Genomic DNA, 17522 nt, shown 5'->3' on the forward strand with positions numbered 1-17522 from the left:
CTTATTTTGCTTGTATTGTCATCTGCAGTCGCTTTTGCAGCCATAATTAATGACAGTTTCAATCAACAAATTGTGAATTGACCCAGCCTCCTCAGTCAGGAGTATATTTACCTGTGGGGCTGAGTGCAGACTGCCAGGTCATCCCATGCCTAATGCCAGCAGTAATGAAGTCCCCACAGGCAGGAGGAAGGCTTGAAAATAGAATCCCATTTAACCAGACCAATATTGATTCTTAGTGTAAGAAATAACCATTTAATGTTGTTTCTGATTCTGGGCTTGCTTTAATTTTGTTTTATTTCCTTTTCCAAAAGTCTGGTTCAAGCTACATCCATAAAACTTCTGATGCTGATGTGCAAAGTAAGGTTTAGCTCTTTCATAGAAAAGAAACCTTTTCATGGACTTCCATTTCACAGGAACATTCCCATTGCTTAATTTGCATGTGAAACATGGAAGAGAGCTGTGTGTCAGTGCAGGGCAAGGAAGAGTTAGTTATTACTGTTTAACACTCACCAGGAGACCCCAGCCCTTGCTGCTGACTGGTTTGTGTTTGGTTGGGCTGGGAGGACACCCCTGGGTGCTGCACTAAGGTGCCTAAAGGGAGTCCTGGTGCTTCGCCCCCCCTGAGGTACATCAGCCCATGGGCTGCAGAAAACCCAAGGCTCTCAGCCTGCCTGCCACCTAACCACAGAGCTTTGAGTTAGATTCATTTATTACTCTTGATAGAAGCTTGAATTTAAGCTGTTGCAACACCAGTACAAATAAAGGAAATAGTAAGAATTCTTTTTTAATTTGTATCTGCAGGTCTAAGTGGGCCAGTGCCACTGGGACCCTGCTCCTGATTAAAACACTCCAGCAAAGGTCCCCATTGGTACCAAACATTGTCATGATGATTCATCATCAGCTCCATCTCCATTGTTATTGTTTTAGCAGCAATTTGAAACCCAAAGAAATCAAAAAATAGTTTTGAAAGCTGCTTAGGAACATACTGGGAATTAGATTACTGGTATAATGTACTCATATCCCTAAATAAATCATTCAATATTTTTATATAATTTTGTATGTCACATAATTTTGAAAGTCTACTTCACTCTCAATCATGAGCTCATTCTCTCTAGACCTGGTACAATATTAACAATATTAAGACAAAATGCGCTCAGGGAAGGAGAGTAAAATAGAAGCAATGGGAACACAGAACTCAAGTACTGGGTAAAGGTAGGATAAAAAGCATTTGTAAAGTTATTTTAACAGAACAACTGGAAAAAATCCAGGTAATTTCTGAGTTGAATTCTGAGGGAAGGACTATGGAAATAGTGGCAATATTTGGTTGCTGTCAGTCTAACAAGGAAAGCTGGGAGCTCTCGGAAGGTTTGAAATGACAACAAAGTTTCAAAAGTCTGGACAAGCTTTGCCAAAAACACTCAAAATTTGAGACCCTTGTCAAAACCATGCCTCTAACTTTTATGCATCTTTCTCAAAAATGTGCATTTACAGTGCCCAAAGACTTCATTTTGATAGCCTCAGAAGTTTTGATGGGTTAATCTAATCTCATCTCATATTTTACCTAATATTTAATATACAGCACAAGTATAAGGCTTCAGAATAATCTGAAGTAGAATGCTGTGCTGCACCAACATTCCTGGCGTCTCACTTGGCACAAGGACTCATTGCTCAATGACTGCATGAGATCCCTCATTTCCCCATCACCCCACAGACCCTCCCAAGACTCTGATTCCTCCCAGGCATCCCTACCTCTTATCTTTGTCACCAGCACAGAGCTGAACACGGCAGCTCCAGCAGAGGTGACAGCATAAATCACTTTGCTATTGCCAGTTGTGTCACTGTCAGCCTTGGGATGACAAAATGTAGTTTTCCTACACCTGTGAAATCCTTGGGAATGCACTGGAAAACCATTACAAACTGATGTAGTTTGGAAAAAATCTAGGGGATCACAATACAAGATGTTTTGAAAATTATTCGAGAGATGTTAAAAATTCCAGTTATAGATTCACAATCCTGAAAATGCTATGCTTTATTCCCTGTGCTATCATGCCTGGTTTGATCCTCTCCATGGCACTTTATTTAGAGCTTTTTCTTTGGTTTGTTTTTTTTTTTTTTTTTCCCCTTGTCATGGCGTGCCACAAATTTTTGGGGTGAATTCAGGGTTTTCCCTGTGCATGTCACTATAATCACAGTATGTGGAAATGCATCTTGCTATTTGTTCTACTAAAAACAGTCATGACCAAAATGAGTCTAGCTACTCTACTGGAATCCAAGAATGACCTAAATGTGATGCAGCTTTCTGAACGAAGTCATGAATTGCTGAACAGGATTTTATAGAGGATACATATTCAGGATCTAGAAATTGTTCCTAAGTTTGCTGTTTTGGTTTTTTTACACCGAATCACACAGATCAAGCTCATTCTGCTGGCAATACAAATCTGATAACCATTGGTAAAGCAGAAAACCCGACAAATCGAAGATCCTTCCACTGAAAGAAAGGGAAGAAATTAAAGAAGCCTTCTCTGAATGCAGAGCCTTAGGCTGTGCCAGACGGATTTTCGGAAGGATATTCCCGGATTTATCCCTAACCAACACCCAAAGCTAGCGGCTCCTGCCGTGTGCAGCTCCGGGCAGGAGCCACCGGGAGGCGGCAGATCCCGCACGAACCGAGCGGGCTGGGCGGAACAAACCAGCAGGAAAAAAATCTTTGAAACTCTTTTTTTCAGTGCTTCTCTGTGCTGTCTGGGTGTCCAGGAACCCCAGAGCTGGAAGAAGAAAAGTGAGGCTATTTGCTGCTATCAAGAAGGTTTTGTGGGTGTAACAGGTCAGCCCAAAGTGAGGATGTCCAGCAGCGTGGATAACCTGGATGTTCCCTGAGCAGGTGAGGATGAAAGAGAAGAGAAACAGCTCAAAGCGTTGCCTTGGCACTATGTTGCTGCCGAGAAGGTTTAGGACTGCAGGATTCAATGAATTAGCCGAGGGAAGGCTGGGCTGGAGCAGAGGTGTGCAGCCCTGGAACACGCGAGTGCCAAACTCTGCTGCAGTGCCCTGGGCTGCAGAGGGTTAAACACGGCACCCACGGCTGTGAAACGATTCCCATTAAACCAACTCATCCTTCGGAGAGACGAAGAAAAGAAAAGCCGTAATGGAGGTCTAAATTAATAAAATAAACCGGGCCATCTGGCACCGTGTCCCTCCGGATCTTGCCGCAGCCCTGCCCTCTCCGCAGCCCTTGCCTTCCCATCTGACAGTCATTAGGAGCACGCAGCACAGCTAGCCCGGCTCACTCGGTGTTATTTTAATTAAACCAGCAGCAAATTGTGGCAGATGATAAAAATTTAAATTCTGATCATTTCCATATGACAAAGGCTTCCCAGTGCGGTAAATAAAGCGCCTCCCTTTTCCATTTCTTTTCATCATATTCCCCCCACTGCTACTACACTGTACATGAGGCCATCATTAAAGGACATATATGTGATTAGGTGGCTTCATGTATAGACCAGCACTGTACAGAAAGCAAGGTGCCCATCCTGGGTTGCCTCCTTACACAGCACTTTAATAGCTATAATGTTCCTACTTAAGATTTATTTTATGCCAGGTTTTTTATTGTGGTTTTATGCTTTCTTTCCCAGAAGAAAGCTTTCTTAGGAATAAAATATTTTCCTCTTTTACTATTCCTAAGAAAGGAATAATAGAAGTCAGCAGGCAGCTTTCCTCCACTTTATCCCAATGCATTGTTCCCAGCTGTGCAGCTGAGAAGAGGGGGTTGCAAAATTGTCCCAACAGTTCTGTCCCTGCTTTCAAGGATTTCACCAAAAGCAGCAGTAATCTTATCTCTTAAGAAAAAGTTTGTTGGTTTTTATGTTGTAACTTTGATCTCTTTCTGAATCTATTGTAGAAAGTAAAAAAAAAATAAATCTCACAACGGATTCTTCAGTGCTTGGCTTATTAGGTAGAAATATTTTAACCTAACTCCCAGCCTAATAACTAGGTTGCAACTGATTTGTGTTCTTTATTTTTCCCTAGAATGCATATTGCAAATTCTGACCCTAAAACTTTGCCATGATTCTCTATATTATTTCTACCATCTCCTCTCTGCCCACTTTCCTTTAGTTACAGTCCTTACACTTCTGAGATGTAAAAATATTCTCATCTCACTTGCATTGTACAGTGTGGAGTCAAAAGATATTCACTGGTATGGGAGGAAGCTGTGTCCTTCTTTGGTCACTCATTCTAGCTGCAGGCTTCCTTCCACTCTGCCCTCTCCTTGGCTTCTTCTCTGAACCAGCCAAAAGTTTCTCCACACTCCTGCAGGAGCTGGGAATTACTGGTACTGCCTTTTTCATGCCATTTTTTCCCTTTCCAGAGAGCCTGGTGTCTCAGAGTGTTTTGCCTCTCCTCTGCTAAGCCTGGCTCCTCTTGGCTGAGGAGGTAGGGATGTGTTTCTGGAATGCTACAGATGGTGTTGGCAGGAGCAAAGTCATGGCTGGCCCAAACTGAACTGAGTTTGTGTTGTTAAATATTAATTTTGCCCATCTCTGCAACTCACCATCTGTCTCCTGGATCCCAGCAATGACCCTTCTTCAGTCCAGGTGATTGGTGACCGTCCTCCCCAGCACCTGCTGGGTTCTGCTCCCACCCTGGTCCCCCATCCCAGCCTGCACATGCTCCTCCAGCTCCCCCAGCAGCTGCCAAGTCATCTGGGCACACTGAGATCACTAAAAGCCTCTCTGCAGAGCATGTTACTCAGTAAAAAAAGGACTCCCTCTTCTTCTCCTGAAGGATTATGTTAAAATATAGAGAGCAGCAGAGATGTTTCTAATACAAACACTTTAAAAAAAAAAAATCCAAATCTCTTATCACACTTTCTCCTAAGTAATAAATAGTTTATGTAATCAGTCTAAAGGGAGCTCCTGGGAACTCAGAGGGTCTCTCTCACTAGCAAACTTCAAAAGGGATGAGCTTTAATTGCACTTCACTGTCAGAAAACAAACCAACAGCCCAGCCTCTGACTCCAGCAGGAGACAGTCTCTTCACATAGAGATACAAAGATCTATTATTAGTACAAAAAAAAAAAATTCTTATGAATGTTTAAACTTGTCTTTGGTGTGACAAAGCAATTCCACAGCACAGAGTGCTTTTTCAAGAAACAGATAACAAAGACAGGGTGTGCTGAATGCCATGGCAAGGCACAGGGGCCAGGAACCAAGGGACTGGAGGCTGCAGAGAACTCTCTTAGGTGACCTTAGGACTGCTGTGAAGGGTCTGCTTAACTATTGCATCAGGCATGCCTCCCATTCTCCCAGAATTTATCCACATTATTTTAACACCAAAGTTATGAAACATAAATTAAAATTGTATTTATCTACTCTCAGAAGAGCAGGACTGATTTTTCTGATGAGAAGGAAGCTGACACCAGCAATGCATTCCACATCACCCACCAAGTGGGGAGCAGCCACCAACTTTTCTTTCTTATCACCATGTGGTAAAATCTGGAAATGAGGCTTTCCACCTGAGCAAAGAATGATGTGTAGCTGATACATTTGCCCTATCTTCAATTCAAGTATCCACAACATTCTCAACAACCTGCAAGAAGCACATGTATTTTAGGCCAAACTCCAAGCCATAAATAGAAATAACAATTATAAGGCAGGACTCTAATGTATAATTAATATATATGATACTTTGATTTGAAATGGCAAGCAATAAATTATATATGAGGTTTAGAAATGTATAGGGAAATGTGTATAAGAACATATGTGTATATAATCATCAGTGTTATTTGTTATGTTGCTACTGACCTATAATTCAATTGCTGACATTGTGGAATATATGTTTATGGTGTGTTTATTTTAAACTATTAAACTAATAAATCAATTAGACCTCACAAAGCTACACTGTGCCACCCTTACCTTTCTTTTCCAGCTGTAATCAATAACATACAATAGAATAACATATGGCCTAATTTTTCAAGAGATTTCATTTATAAAACGTTGAGGCACCACATGAGATGGGTTGCACGTCCTTCATACACAAACTGATTACATCTTTCCTTCTTTGTTCTGCAGGAAATGTCACAAATATGGCATGATGCTTGCTTACTCTTGCAAAAAAGTGTCCTTTGCCATACTAATGAGGACAAATGCCAAACTGCATTGACATTACATGTGTTGTACTATTACCCAGGGAAATGCAAGCAGTAACTGAATAGTAAATGGATATTGATTTACAACCCCAGGTGAAATTAAAACAGTCTTTCTCAGCGTGGTTGGGTTGGGTTTTTTGAGCCTTCTTTAAGAAACAAGAAAAGGTCTGCAAATTCTTTGTGGCAACAGTCAAAATAAAGCACATCATTCACGTCTAAATTATATTTGTACTACCCAAGAATATCGAGTAATTGACATGATGAAGGTAAAGGGGCAACTGATGAAGGGTTTTTTATCACAGAGCTGGCACTAACAGCAGCAAATGCAAACACAAAACAATTCTCAAGGATTTTTAGATTCCTTTCTCAATATATTAATAAAATGTCAAAAATAACTAAAATTTACACAGAAATCCAAGCATGATATCATCAACAGTATGCAAAGTCACTATTCGTTCTTATTTGTAGTGAAATGTGTGTGTACCAAGTCCTCAGGGACAGCCCTGGCTGTGGATATTGCTCTCTGAAACATCAATAAAGGAATGGTAATTCCTTCCCCTACTGGGAATTATCTTATTATGGCTAACACAGGTTGGAGAACAAATGCTGAAAGTAACAATGAGGGAAATATTCTGAATCTCATAGCTAGGGGAAAAGGAACCTCAGTCAATTATTTCTGAGCCAACAAGAAATTATTCTATTTTAGGTTCAATACTCATCATTGTAGGAAAGAAACCCAGCCTAAATTACATGATCTGAGAAATATTCATTTAAAATTAACCTGAAGGGTAAACAAAAATGAAGACTTTCTCTTCCAAATGTCAATTACTGATTAGCTTTTTAATTCAGGTGTATTGAACAAGAGTTAAATTATTAGAAATTTTAATTCCAAACACTCCAGAAAGAAGAACAGCTGGCCTACTTCATCTAACACTTTCAGCAAGTGCTGGAACAAAGGAAAAAAGAAAAAGAGGGAGGGGCAACAAAAAGTCAAAGATCTGGTTGGTGAAAAATATCTCCTTAGAGATCAATGATATGAAACTGAAGTAATAACTGCAGCATGTCATGTTGAAGCAGACCCATACAGAATAAATATTCCCAGATAAATAAAAAATTCCCAGCTATATAAAATATAGGACAAGAACACAGAAAGAACTGGAATTTGCAGATGTAATGTTTTCACACATTAACAGCACATCTCTCTCTCTCCTGTGTAAAACTTGCTCTCTTTGGGTTTTGTAATCTTTCCATATTATTTTGAGTTTGATAGTGGCACTGAAAATCCTGAGAAGGGCAGGGAGCAGGGTGTGGGCTCTGAATAGCTCCTGTACAGGAATCTTACCCTAAACCCAAAGCATTCTGGAGATATAAGAGTAGGAGAGAAGCAGCAAGATTTCCTTCCAAATCAACATGTTCCAAGGCAAGTGGAAAATGTCATCACATCTCTAAATTCTCAAAATGAGGAATCTTAAATTTAAAATATTTTCAGGCAAGTGAGAATGGAGGTCACGGCTCGATAAAGCAATGCGCGTACGTGTTGGTGCAGGCAGAAATTGTCTCCACTCCCACACCCAAATTGTCTCCAAAGGAAAATAAAGCATCTCCACAAATCCAAGGTGAGGTTACATGGCAGACAAATCCCCTCTGGAAGTGACATGAAAACTCTGTTCTCTCCAAGAATCAGAGAGCCATCGTATGCTTTTTAATGCTTACAAAGAATAATGTAAAAATCTTCAAAAATGCGGGAGAAAAAAAAGATCCATTCCACTTCTCACTGCACATATTCAATGCTGGCATTTTCCATCCCTCTTGGACAAACAGATCCCTTCAGTTGCAATATTTCTCCTACATCTACCTTATTGTCAACCCTGAAATTCATGGCTTCATTAAATAATTCATTTCCAAACATACACCATTCTATGGATCATTGTTGAAGAACACTGCTCTACATCAAGAGTACCAGAAACATTGGCACAAGGGATTGTGTTTTGAACACTGAGGATTTATATGGATCTCAGTGACTTGAAAATGAACTTCCCCCCACAGTTAAGAGATGTATAATTAATACAAATGCAGAGTTGTATAGTAAGTGTATAACTAATTGTCTGGCCAACTCTCCTGACACAGAATATCGTTTTTCAGGGCAGGTGTCTTTTTAATTATAATATAAATATAAAGTCCTGTGCAAAGGGAAAACTCTAAGTTTACCTAATAATGACAATTTCTGGACTTGCTGCTAACTGCAGGAAATGAAATCTACAGCCAAAGTTCTCTAAAAATATCAGTTCAGTGCTAAACAGTAATTTGCAAAAATGAACATATTGCATAAATCCCTGGTGACCCTTATCCTTCGAATTCTGTGGGCTCTCCAGGCTTCCTCATCTAAAGATGGAGATAAAATTAAAAAGAAAGGCCTGAAGAAAACCAAATTTGGGCCTTTTGGGCCAGTAGGGCCATGGTTGCTGTTGCATGTAGGAAACACACATATTACCAAAGTCAAAATTCCAGACAAACACTTATCATTAAACTCACCCAAGCTATTTTAAACTAATTAATCTACCTAGTCATTCATATTCTGCCTTACAGGATATGCCAAAGTTAACTACAGTCCTTAGCATATCAAGCCAGGGAACCAAAAGGAGAAATATACTATTTCTGTGTTTCCCAAGGTTTTGAGGCATTCAAAAGAATTACAAAATCACTGCCTGTGCTGAAAGCTTGTGTTGTGACATAACACTACCTATTGTTTCATTTTACTTGAGACACAGCAAGAGGTAAAACAAACAAGAAGCAGAAAAGGAAGGGAGAAGCAATAACAAGAAATACAGAAAGTCAGGAGCTCTAATTGCCCTCCCTCCTGTGCCAGTGCAGATCAGGAGTACTGTCATTCACAGGGTTTCAACAAAATTACATTCAGCATGGAATAAAAGAGAATTCAAGTGGGTGACTGGAAAATGTCTGACTGAGCTAACCATGATCTCCTGCCCTGTAAATTGAGCAGCACCTCTCTGCAGTCAAACAAGATTCTGTGACATTCAAGCCCCTTACAGAATGGGGAAGTCAAGGTGGAAATGCCATTAATGTGCAGTAAATCTGTCATTCTCTTTCTGGTTCTCTGAATCCTGCTGAGGATTGCCAGACCTGCACCTGAAATCATCATTTGAAATGGCAACAATACAGAAGACTCCTGTTTCTAACTGCTACTGAACTGAGTATCTGTTCAAATCATTTGGAAAAGTACTTCAAATTATTTTTTAATCACGCGATTTTAAAATTTTCTCTTATTGCTAGTATTTTCATGAAAGCAACTCTTTTAAGATTCACTTTAAGGACAACAGAATCTATACATAAAAAAAAAATTAAATCTTTCCAATTTTTTTTTTTTGCTATGTGCATATTAAGAACTGACAGATACATAAGCAGTGTATCTCATATGCAATAAGAAATACAATGAGCTTCCTATAATTGATCCAGAATTTTTCAAAAGTTACTGACTCTACATTTAGTATTTTAGTCACAGTTCTTTACAATTGGCAAGCAGATTACCCAGCCTGCCTAATTTCTGAAATTAAACCTGTCCATATCATATTATTTTCTCTGAAACTTCTGCAATTTAAAATTAACTCAGAGAAATTATTACAAAGTTCCGGAAGTTTACCAGAAATTAAGACATAAAAAGAGACTTTATAGCTCTAAGAACAATGCACTCAGTCATGCTGCTTTGCATTATTATTATCATTAAATTAATCTTGAATCCCTCTGTAGAGCAGTACATTCCAAACCATCTCCATTTTCAGGGCTGACAGTGCCAACTTTGTGTTCAGCATCTGAACACCAAGAGCAACATTTTCCACTTGGGTTTTTGCCACATTATGTCCCTTAAGATCGAAGTCATACAGCTAAAATTTCACAAGACGCTTTAAAAATTACCCACATCTTCAGTGACCTTTGCTGCAATAAAGAGCAATAAGGATGTAAACTGTACCAAAAAAATCATGCGACTCTGACTCATGTGAAACTTCTGTTGAGGCACAGATCCTCTTAATCTAGTGCTCAGCTCTTCACCCCAGTTTTATACCAGTTTGGGAACATCAGTGCAGTTACTCTACCTTTCCTTGCTCTTAATGTTCTGTTCTTGCTCACACCACGAGGATAATTCCCTGGTCTCAGAATAGCAAGTTCATATCAAGTCCCAGCAACACAGATATCACCACTAGAAAGTATTTCAGATCACTCTTTCGATGCAGAACTGGTTACTTCACTGCTATGCAAAAAACTATTAACAGAAAACTTTGTTCTGTTATTTTTCCAGATATATATCCATACACTAAAGCCAAATTACATGATAAGACACTACAGAAATTAGTATCATTAGCAATTAGATCATCAGTGGCCCAAGAAGTAGAAGACAGCATCCTGGATAAAGGAGCAGAGGCAGAAACTTCTGCCTCCGGCTGATGACATTTGAGCAGATTTCCCCTCTGCTTAGATCTGATGGCATGGCCTGGGCAGGTGCAGCTTTGCTGGGGACACAATTCATCAACAAAGATCCAAACAACTGAGAAGAACAGCTATTTCTGCTTGGAGCAGCTAAGGGAGCAAAAAGCAACCTGAAAATCAGCCTCACAGTCAGGCACAGCTAGGGCAAATGGAAAGGTTTCTATTCAACAACATCCTGTTCTCCCAGTTATTTTTAATGTTGGCAACCCTTAGGCATTATACCTCACTGGCCATGACTTGCAGCCATGGTGCTGTCCTCTGAGCCTTCCCATTTTTCACTGTTATTCTGAGTTTGCACTGAGATATTTCACCTGCCACACAACCTTTGCTGGATCAGTTTCCCACAAGATGTACTGAAAGACTTTGAAATTAAAATCCTTGCCATGTCATTTAAGAAAGACTGAACAAAAGTTCCATCTCCTTTCATCCCATGCTCCAACCTACATTCCAGGCAGAAATTAAATCCTGTGTGCATGTGGCTTTTACCCTGCCACCAGTCATCCACAGCCCGTGCCTTGCCAGATACATCCTTCAAACTGTTGGTAGTTCTTGAGTGCCTAAAATGAGTGAGAACAGGCACAGGAGGAAGATTACCCATCAGTACCCTGATACTGTGTCAAATGTAAGCAGTATCCACTCTAAATTCTTCCTACTTGACACAGATTTAGCACATGAAACTGAATCCAAGGCAGCCTGTGACAAAAGTCTGTAAAAATCATTCTTATAGGACACTGAAAATGTAACAGGATCTTCTCTCCAGGGATGCCTTTCTGTAGCTCTGATTCAGTATTTTTTCCCGTATTTTTTCATTTAAAAACTTTAAAATGAGGAAGTACAATATGCCTGCAAATCATTAAAAATGTTCACAATCCAAATATGAGACATTTCTCCCCATGTCAGAAATAGAGCCCTCTCCTGTAGACAGAACTTGTAATGATGGAAGAGTGAGATATAGATGAAACAACTTTTAAATTTTTTTCCTACTGATAGAATTATTAGAGCATTTGCCCACAATGGATTAGACTGAGATATCCAAGTTAATCTGATACACACTACCAGAAATTCACCAAAAAAAGTGTTTTAATTATGGTTGTATCCTTCCTTATCTCTTCTCCTTCACTGAGTCAGGACTATACATTTCATTTTCTCACTAAACAGAAGTCAAACTGTAACCAGTTTGCACTGTTTGGGTGCAAACTAAGACAAGTTAAATTGTCCCTTAGCTGACCATCACAGCAGGGTCTCCCCTCACCCTTACCTGCCTCCTCTTCATCCTCACTGGCACATGCCCCATGCTTGCTCCCCAACCCAGTTCTGTCAAAATGTTTTGGTTGGGTTTAAGTGAAAGTGTTTAAGCTAACCCAGATCAGTTTGACAGATCCAGGCTGGTGAGCTCCATGTGCTGTAATGCTGGCAAAGCTGAGGAGGCAGTAAATTTTGAAGACTGGAAAAGAGGGCAAGCAAAATGCAAAGGGAACATGAATCACCTGCAAACAATGCACCTGGCTGAGATTCAGGGACATGTTAACTCGTGGGCTGTGCTACTCTTCTTCACCCAGATTTCCATAAACTACTGAAAATAAACTTCTGGAATTGCCCAGCTTCTTGCAAGTTTCCATGAGAATGCAGGACCCAGTAGGTCATCTGCACTGCTAACAGTGGGTAACAGATGGAGTTCCATTTTGGCTTTTTTATTTTCCAGCTCTGCCTCCATCTCCTGGTGGAAAGGAAGGAGTTTTGGTTTCTGCGTGGTGCTGAGTCGAGAATGGCACTTGGCAGGGTGAATCCTTGATGTGAAAGGCTGAACACACAACCAGACCAAGCTTCACAAAGGCTGAAGGCAAAGCTCTGAGTCAGGCTGTGCACACAACTGAACTGAAGCCTCATTTTATCTGAGCACATTAGGAAGAGTCTTGTGGGACTGGGACCACTGCCAAATGGTTTTCCCAGAGAGCAGCTTGTTAAGATGAGTAAAAGTTAATAGCCAGTACTGAAAGGAAGCAAGCAGGACAGGCCAGAGCAGAGCTGAGAGAAAGGCTGCTGGGGAGAGCTGCTCTACAGGCCAGGTAGGGGCTGCTTTCACAGCCAAGAGAAAGCAGAGAGCAGGAGAATAGCCCTGTGTGCTGCTCCATGGTGAGCTAGTCTAAAAGCCAGCTCTTCCACCCAGCATGATCCCCTCACCTGTTTCATCCCTGCCACATGTACATGGCTCTGGAGTTGGAGACAAGAGCTGCAATATATTAAAATTTAATCCAAAAATATATTTTTTCTACACTGAAAATAAAATGCTAAAGCCATTGGAGTAGTAAACTGTGGAAACATACTTCTCAAAAAAATTCTAGGACATTCATTAAGCCCAGAGAGGCCTCCTCTCTGTAAGTGAACTCCCACAGTCCTGTGTAGAAGTTTTAAGTGGTTACACTGAGAGAGATTTTGTGTCAAACCTATAAAAACCCATAATTAAAATTCAGAAGTAGAATAGACTCCATCACATAAGTAAAAAATACTACTGGAAGACCAGGGCCAGTATGTGCAGCCAGGCAGGAAATGCACCTGCTAGAGCTTCACAGAGTTCAGTGGGGCTGCTGATAGGAGACACTGGCATTTCTTACTGGCAGGGCAGGGAATAAAGAGAACATTTAAGAGAAGAGGAATCACCTTACCACTTCTGGAAGCACCCTCTTCGCAAGATCGTGGATGGCTTTGATCACAATACATATAGATGACAGGAGGAATATGACACCCAAGATAACACAAGCCCTGGGGAAAGAAAATAGAGAAAAATACAAAGAAACATTAAGAAAATATTTGAGGTTGCCAACTCCTCCAGGGTAACAGAGGGTGACAGAATATTAATAATAAAAAAATGTCTTAAGGAGATAAAGATAGTGGCTTAAATTAAAGAACAGAATGAAACATCCAGTTCCTCTCCCTTTCTTAAAACCTGGATTATGTATGAGAAGACAGGGCATACCAGATGATGTTTCTTTTTCTGATATTTCAGAGACAAAGACGTGCCACTCCTGCTCCTGATGATTTATCACAGAGTCCTCTAGAGAAGGACTGTTTCTCTGTGTTTGTTTTGCTAGGATCTCCCATTAGAAATAATGAAAGGAACTTCATTCTCTTTACCAAGCCAGCAGAGATATTTGGTAAATGTGATCAGTAGCATAACAGAACCTGGAACAGCTGTTTCCTCCCCTTTCCTCCCCAGTCAGGCATGACATAACTCAGGAACTGGCCCACAAAAGCTGGCTGATTTGCCTAAGGTCACTTCTGAGCCAGTGACAGCTTGATATAAAACACATGAACTTCCTGCAAGGATATGCTGACATTTAATCTGAAAACCATTCTGAAAGACAAGCTTTCCTACCACCCCCAATGGGTTTAAACCAACACAGCCCCAAATCTGTGAGCAGCAAACTGTGGATCACACTTCCTGTGGCAATACACATGGTTGGATGCCCGTTCAGTGCACCATCCCCTTCCCTCAGCACAGCTTTTATTCCCTGCACGCTTCTAAGGAATACTGACAAACATTCCCTAAGGGGAATGCCCTGACCACTGGCTGGATTTTGCTCCCACATAAGAGAGTTTGGGGTTATCTCTGTGAACCTGCCAACCACCCAAGTCTAACAGCAAATATTTTACATATTTGCCAGCAGATACACAATGACTTCATCAATCTTGATTTGTTTCTCTTATTCTCCAGCTCAGTTTTACTGTGGCAAAAGAATTCCCATCCACCTACTTACCCAGAAATAGCTAAAGTAGATAGAAGAAAAGGAAGATGATAACAACAGTGGCAAGGGTATTAATAGCAGACAGAAATGCAGTCTGAGGTTTGAATCAGCATTCAGCAGTCATATTTAGCAAGCCTAACTTCTTTATATGCTGGCTTTTGGAATCCACAGCCATGCAAAATTCATGAGTATAGTACTTTAAGCAAAAAAATACATGTTTTTTTTCTTCCTGAGTGTATTTATTTATCTGCAAAACCGTTAAAACACAACACTGCACAGTGTCTTCTTTTAATCTCATTTGCTAGAAAGAAATAACTTCTAACTAGACTGCAAATCATGCAAAATTCAACTACAAATGTAAAAATAACAAACCTCCAAAAATTAATCTGAGAAACTGTAGTACATAATAAACAAGTTTCAATTGGTTATTGTAAGCATGCTCTACTTTCAGTGTACTAGACCACAAAAATTTTAATACAAGCCAGCTCACTTCCATCTGCTAACAATCACTGCTGTGTAACTAAAGAGTTTCCAACTGCACACCAAGAGTGTTAGTGCCAAGGTGCTTGGCAAATGCAGTTTCATTAATAACATTCAATTGAATCAGATGAGCAAACTGCCATTTCTAAACAAGTTTAAATCAACTCAGAAGTACCCACATAAATAGTGAAAGAAGAGTGATACAGAAGTGAGGGTTGACTGATAACACAGAGGAGAATTTAAAATCAGCACTGATAGCTTCATCCTAACCCTTGACTCACATCTCCAGCACCTATTGAAGATCCTGTCCTTATTTTACAGCCATTTCTACCTGAGTTAGTGTCAGAGGTTCCCACTAAGTATCTACTAAATCATTATAATTTTTCTGTAAAGCAAAATAATTGATTGCTGCAAGTTTGACAGGCCACAGAAAAGCTCTAATGAAGAATGCATGAATCTAGAATCTCCTCCAGTCCCATGTAATATACTGCTTCTAAAAAGAGAAAATTTAGTTAAAACATTTAAAAACGCAGTGGAAAAGCTTTATTTGGTTTTCAGAAACAATAAGCTTTCTGGAATCTTTCAGAATGCAGTAGTTTGAAGAATAATAGACTAATGCAGAAAGCCTCTTTTGTTTGCCGTAGATGTTGGTAGTTGATCATGATCTGCCCAAGATACTTCTTGATGTGTTTCTGATGCAGTATTTGTATGTGAAAATCCAGAAGACTGTATGAAGTGTAATTCATTGTGTTAGAAATTACCTCATCAGTTTTGTCAAATTTTCAGTATAATTTTGTCACAGATGAAACACTCTGTTAAATTGGTTGTACTGCAGCCTCAGGCATTGAGAATGAACTATTTAGATTCTCGAAACCATGAAAGACTTTATATAGCTTTGGAGCTTTGGTCACTGCTAGTTCACTTCTAGTGGAATTCAGACACCTGTATAAATCCTAAAAACTAAAGCTTGATTCTGGAAGTGCTACATCTTGGCAATTTTCAAAAGACATTTTCTTGAAAGCAGTATTACAACCCACATACAACCCATTTATATTTACACAGCCCTATAAATACCCATTTTGTATTGCAGCAGCCCTGGATATTTGCACTCACACCCATCAGGAGCAGATCAGTGTAACTGCATTACAGCACACACAGCTGCCACCTCACCTCTTCCATCACATACTCCCTGTGTGGAGCTCTAATAGACACCATTCCTCATTTTGATGACAAATTCTCACAACTCATAAGGAAACCAGAAAAGGAAATCAATCACTGTAAGTGCCTGATATTCTTTTCCTTAATCAAAAATTTGTTGCTTTGCATATGTCAGTGGCTTTTAAGCAGGTAGCTACAAAAAGTACTGAGATTCAGGGGCTTCCATCTCCACAAACTGTCAATTTTCAAGATGCTGTTAGTAAGTTAGCACTTTTCCCCTTTGTTTTATCATAAAATTAATTTCCTAAGGAAAGTAAGTCCAATAATCCAAATAATTTGCATTTAGCAGATGCAGCAGAACAGCCTCCAAATTCCTGGATTTAGCCTTAATTCTATTTTATAGTTTGCAATTCTTTGTTATAATTCCTTACAGGTAGTGATAAGATTAAAATTCGGTAATGTTGCCAACGTAGAATTAGAGATTAATCTCACTCAGATTTCTATGGTGATTAATCTTCTACATAATGAAACAATTTTACCTTTAGCATGATCTTGCCACACTAAACACCTTTTCCATGAGTTGATCCCTTTCAGATAAAGAGGCTGCTCCTCCAGGTAAGCAGCAGTCAGATTGATGTAAGACTGCAGGTTTAGATTCTCAGCTACTTGTTTGGTAACATTTTGTAAAGAATAAATTGATAATAGTAATGAAATTACAAATATATTTGTCTAAGTAAGAGTAATGAGTAATTAATTTGTAAGAGTAATGAGCTCTGCTATAAACTACCTCAAAAGTGATCTAGGAAAAGCTACACGAGGGTGACTGCAAATGGAGTTTTTCTCATATCAACTGACTGCTATGAAATAGCCAACGCAAGAATTTTCCCTTCTTAATTACCATTCCATTCTCTTTCTGGCAAACCTTTACAGCAAAGCAGTACCAGAGAGGGTTTGCAATGTAACCCTTGGTAATTACTGCTCTCAAGTCAATGTGCTCTCATGCAGCAAAGGTGGTACAACAGAATTAAGGATTCAGAAAAAATTAGTGATGTATTTGAATACAATCTGCAGAAATGTGTTCACTTTCTCCAAGCAGCTCACAGGCAGTTGATTCAGGGCAGTGGGGAGGGGAAAGGATCTCATGCACTTGGTAGTTTTTCTGTTACAGTCTGGAAATTATTTCACCACCATCCTTCAAGTTCATTAAAATAATGCCTGAAACGTGATGACACCATGTGGAATAAAACAAGTTTGTCAGTAGCAGTCTAATTACTTCCCAATTTTGTTAACATATGATACAATTAAAATGCAATATTAAAAACCTAACTTTCTTGTCAAATACTGCACTTTTCTCCCACCTGTTTCATTCATTGCAGTATGCCAGATTAGTTGACCTTTTTTGATTATATGGGTTGTTTGAGTTTTGGGGTTTTTTCGGGTTTTTTTTCAGTTTTACCACAGTAAAGGGCTCACAGAACAACAGAAGAGCCCAGGAT

At 39.7% G+C, this 17522-nt stretch overlaps 1 protein-coding gene across 1 annotated transcript in view; it reads right to left on the reverse strand.

The window, feature by feature from the left end:
* The window catches only part of TMEM163 (transmembrane protein 163), an 85586-nt gene that overhangs the window by 5749 nt on the left and 62315 nt on the right, over positions 1-17522 (reverse strand). The window contains exon 5 of the mRNA XM_014870823.2: positions 13309-13405. Within this exon, the coding sequence (XP_014726309.1) occupies positions 13309-13405 (97 nt within the window). The remainder of the gene's footprint in view (positions 1-13308; positions 13406-17522) is intronic.

The sequence above is a fragment of the Sturnus vulgaris genome, chromosome 7 (assembly GCF_052056855.1).
Source record: "Sturnus vulgaris isolate bStuVul1 chromosome 7, bStuVul1.hap1, whole genome shotgun sequence".
Lineage (NCBI taxonomy): Eukaryota > Metazoa > Chordata > Aves > Passeriformes > Sturnidae > Sturnus > Sturnus vulgaris.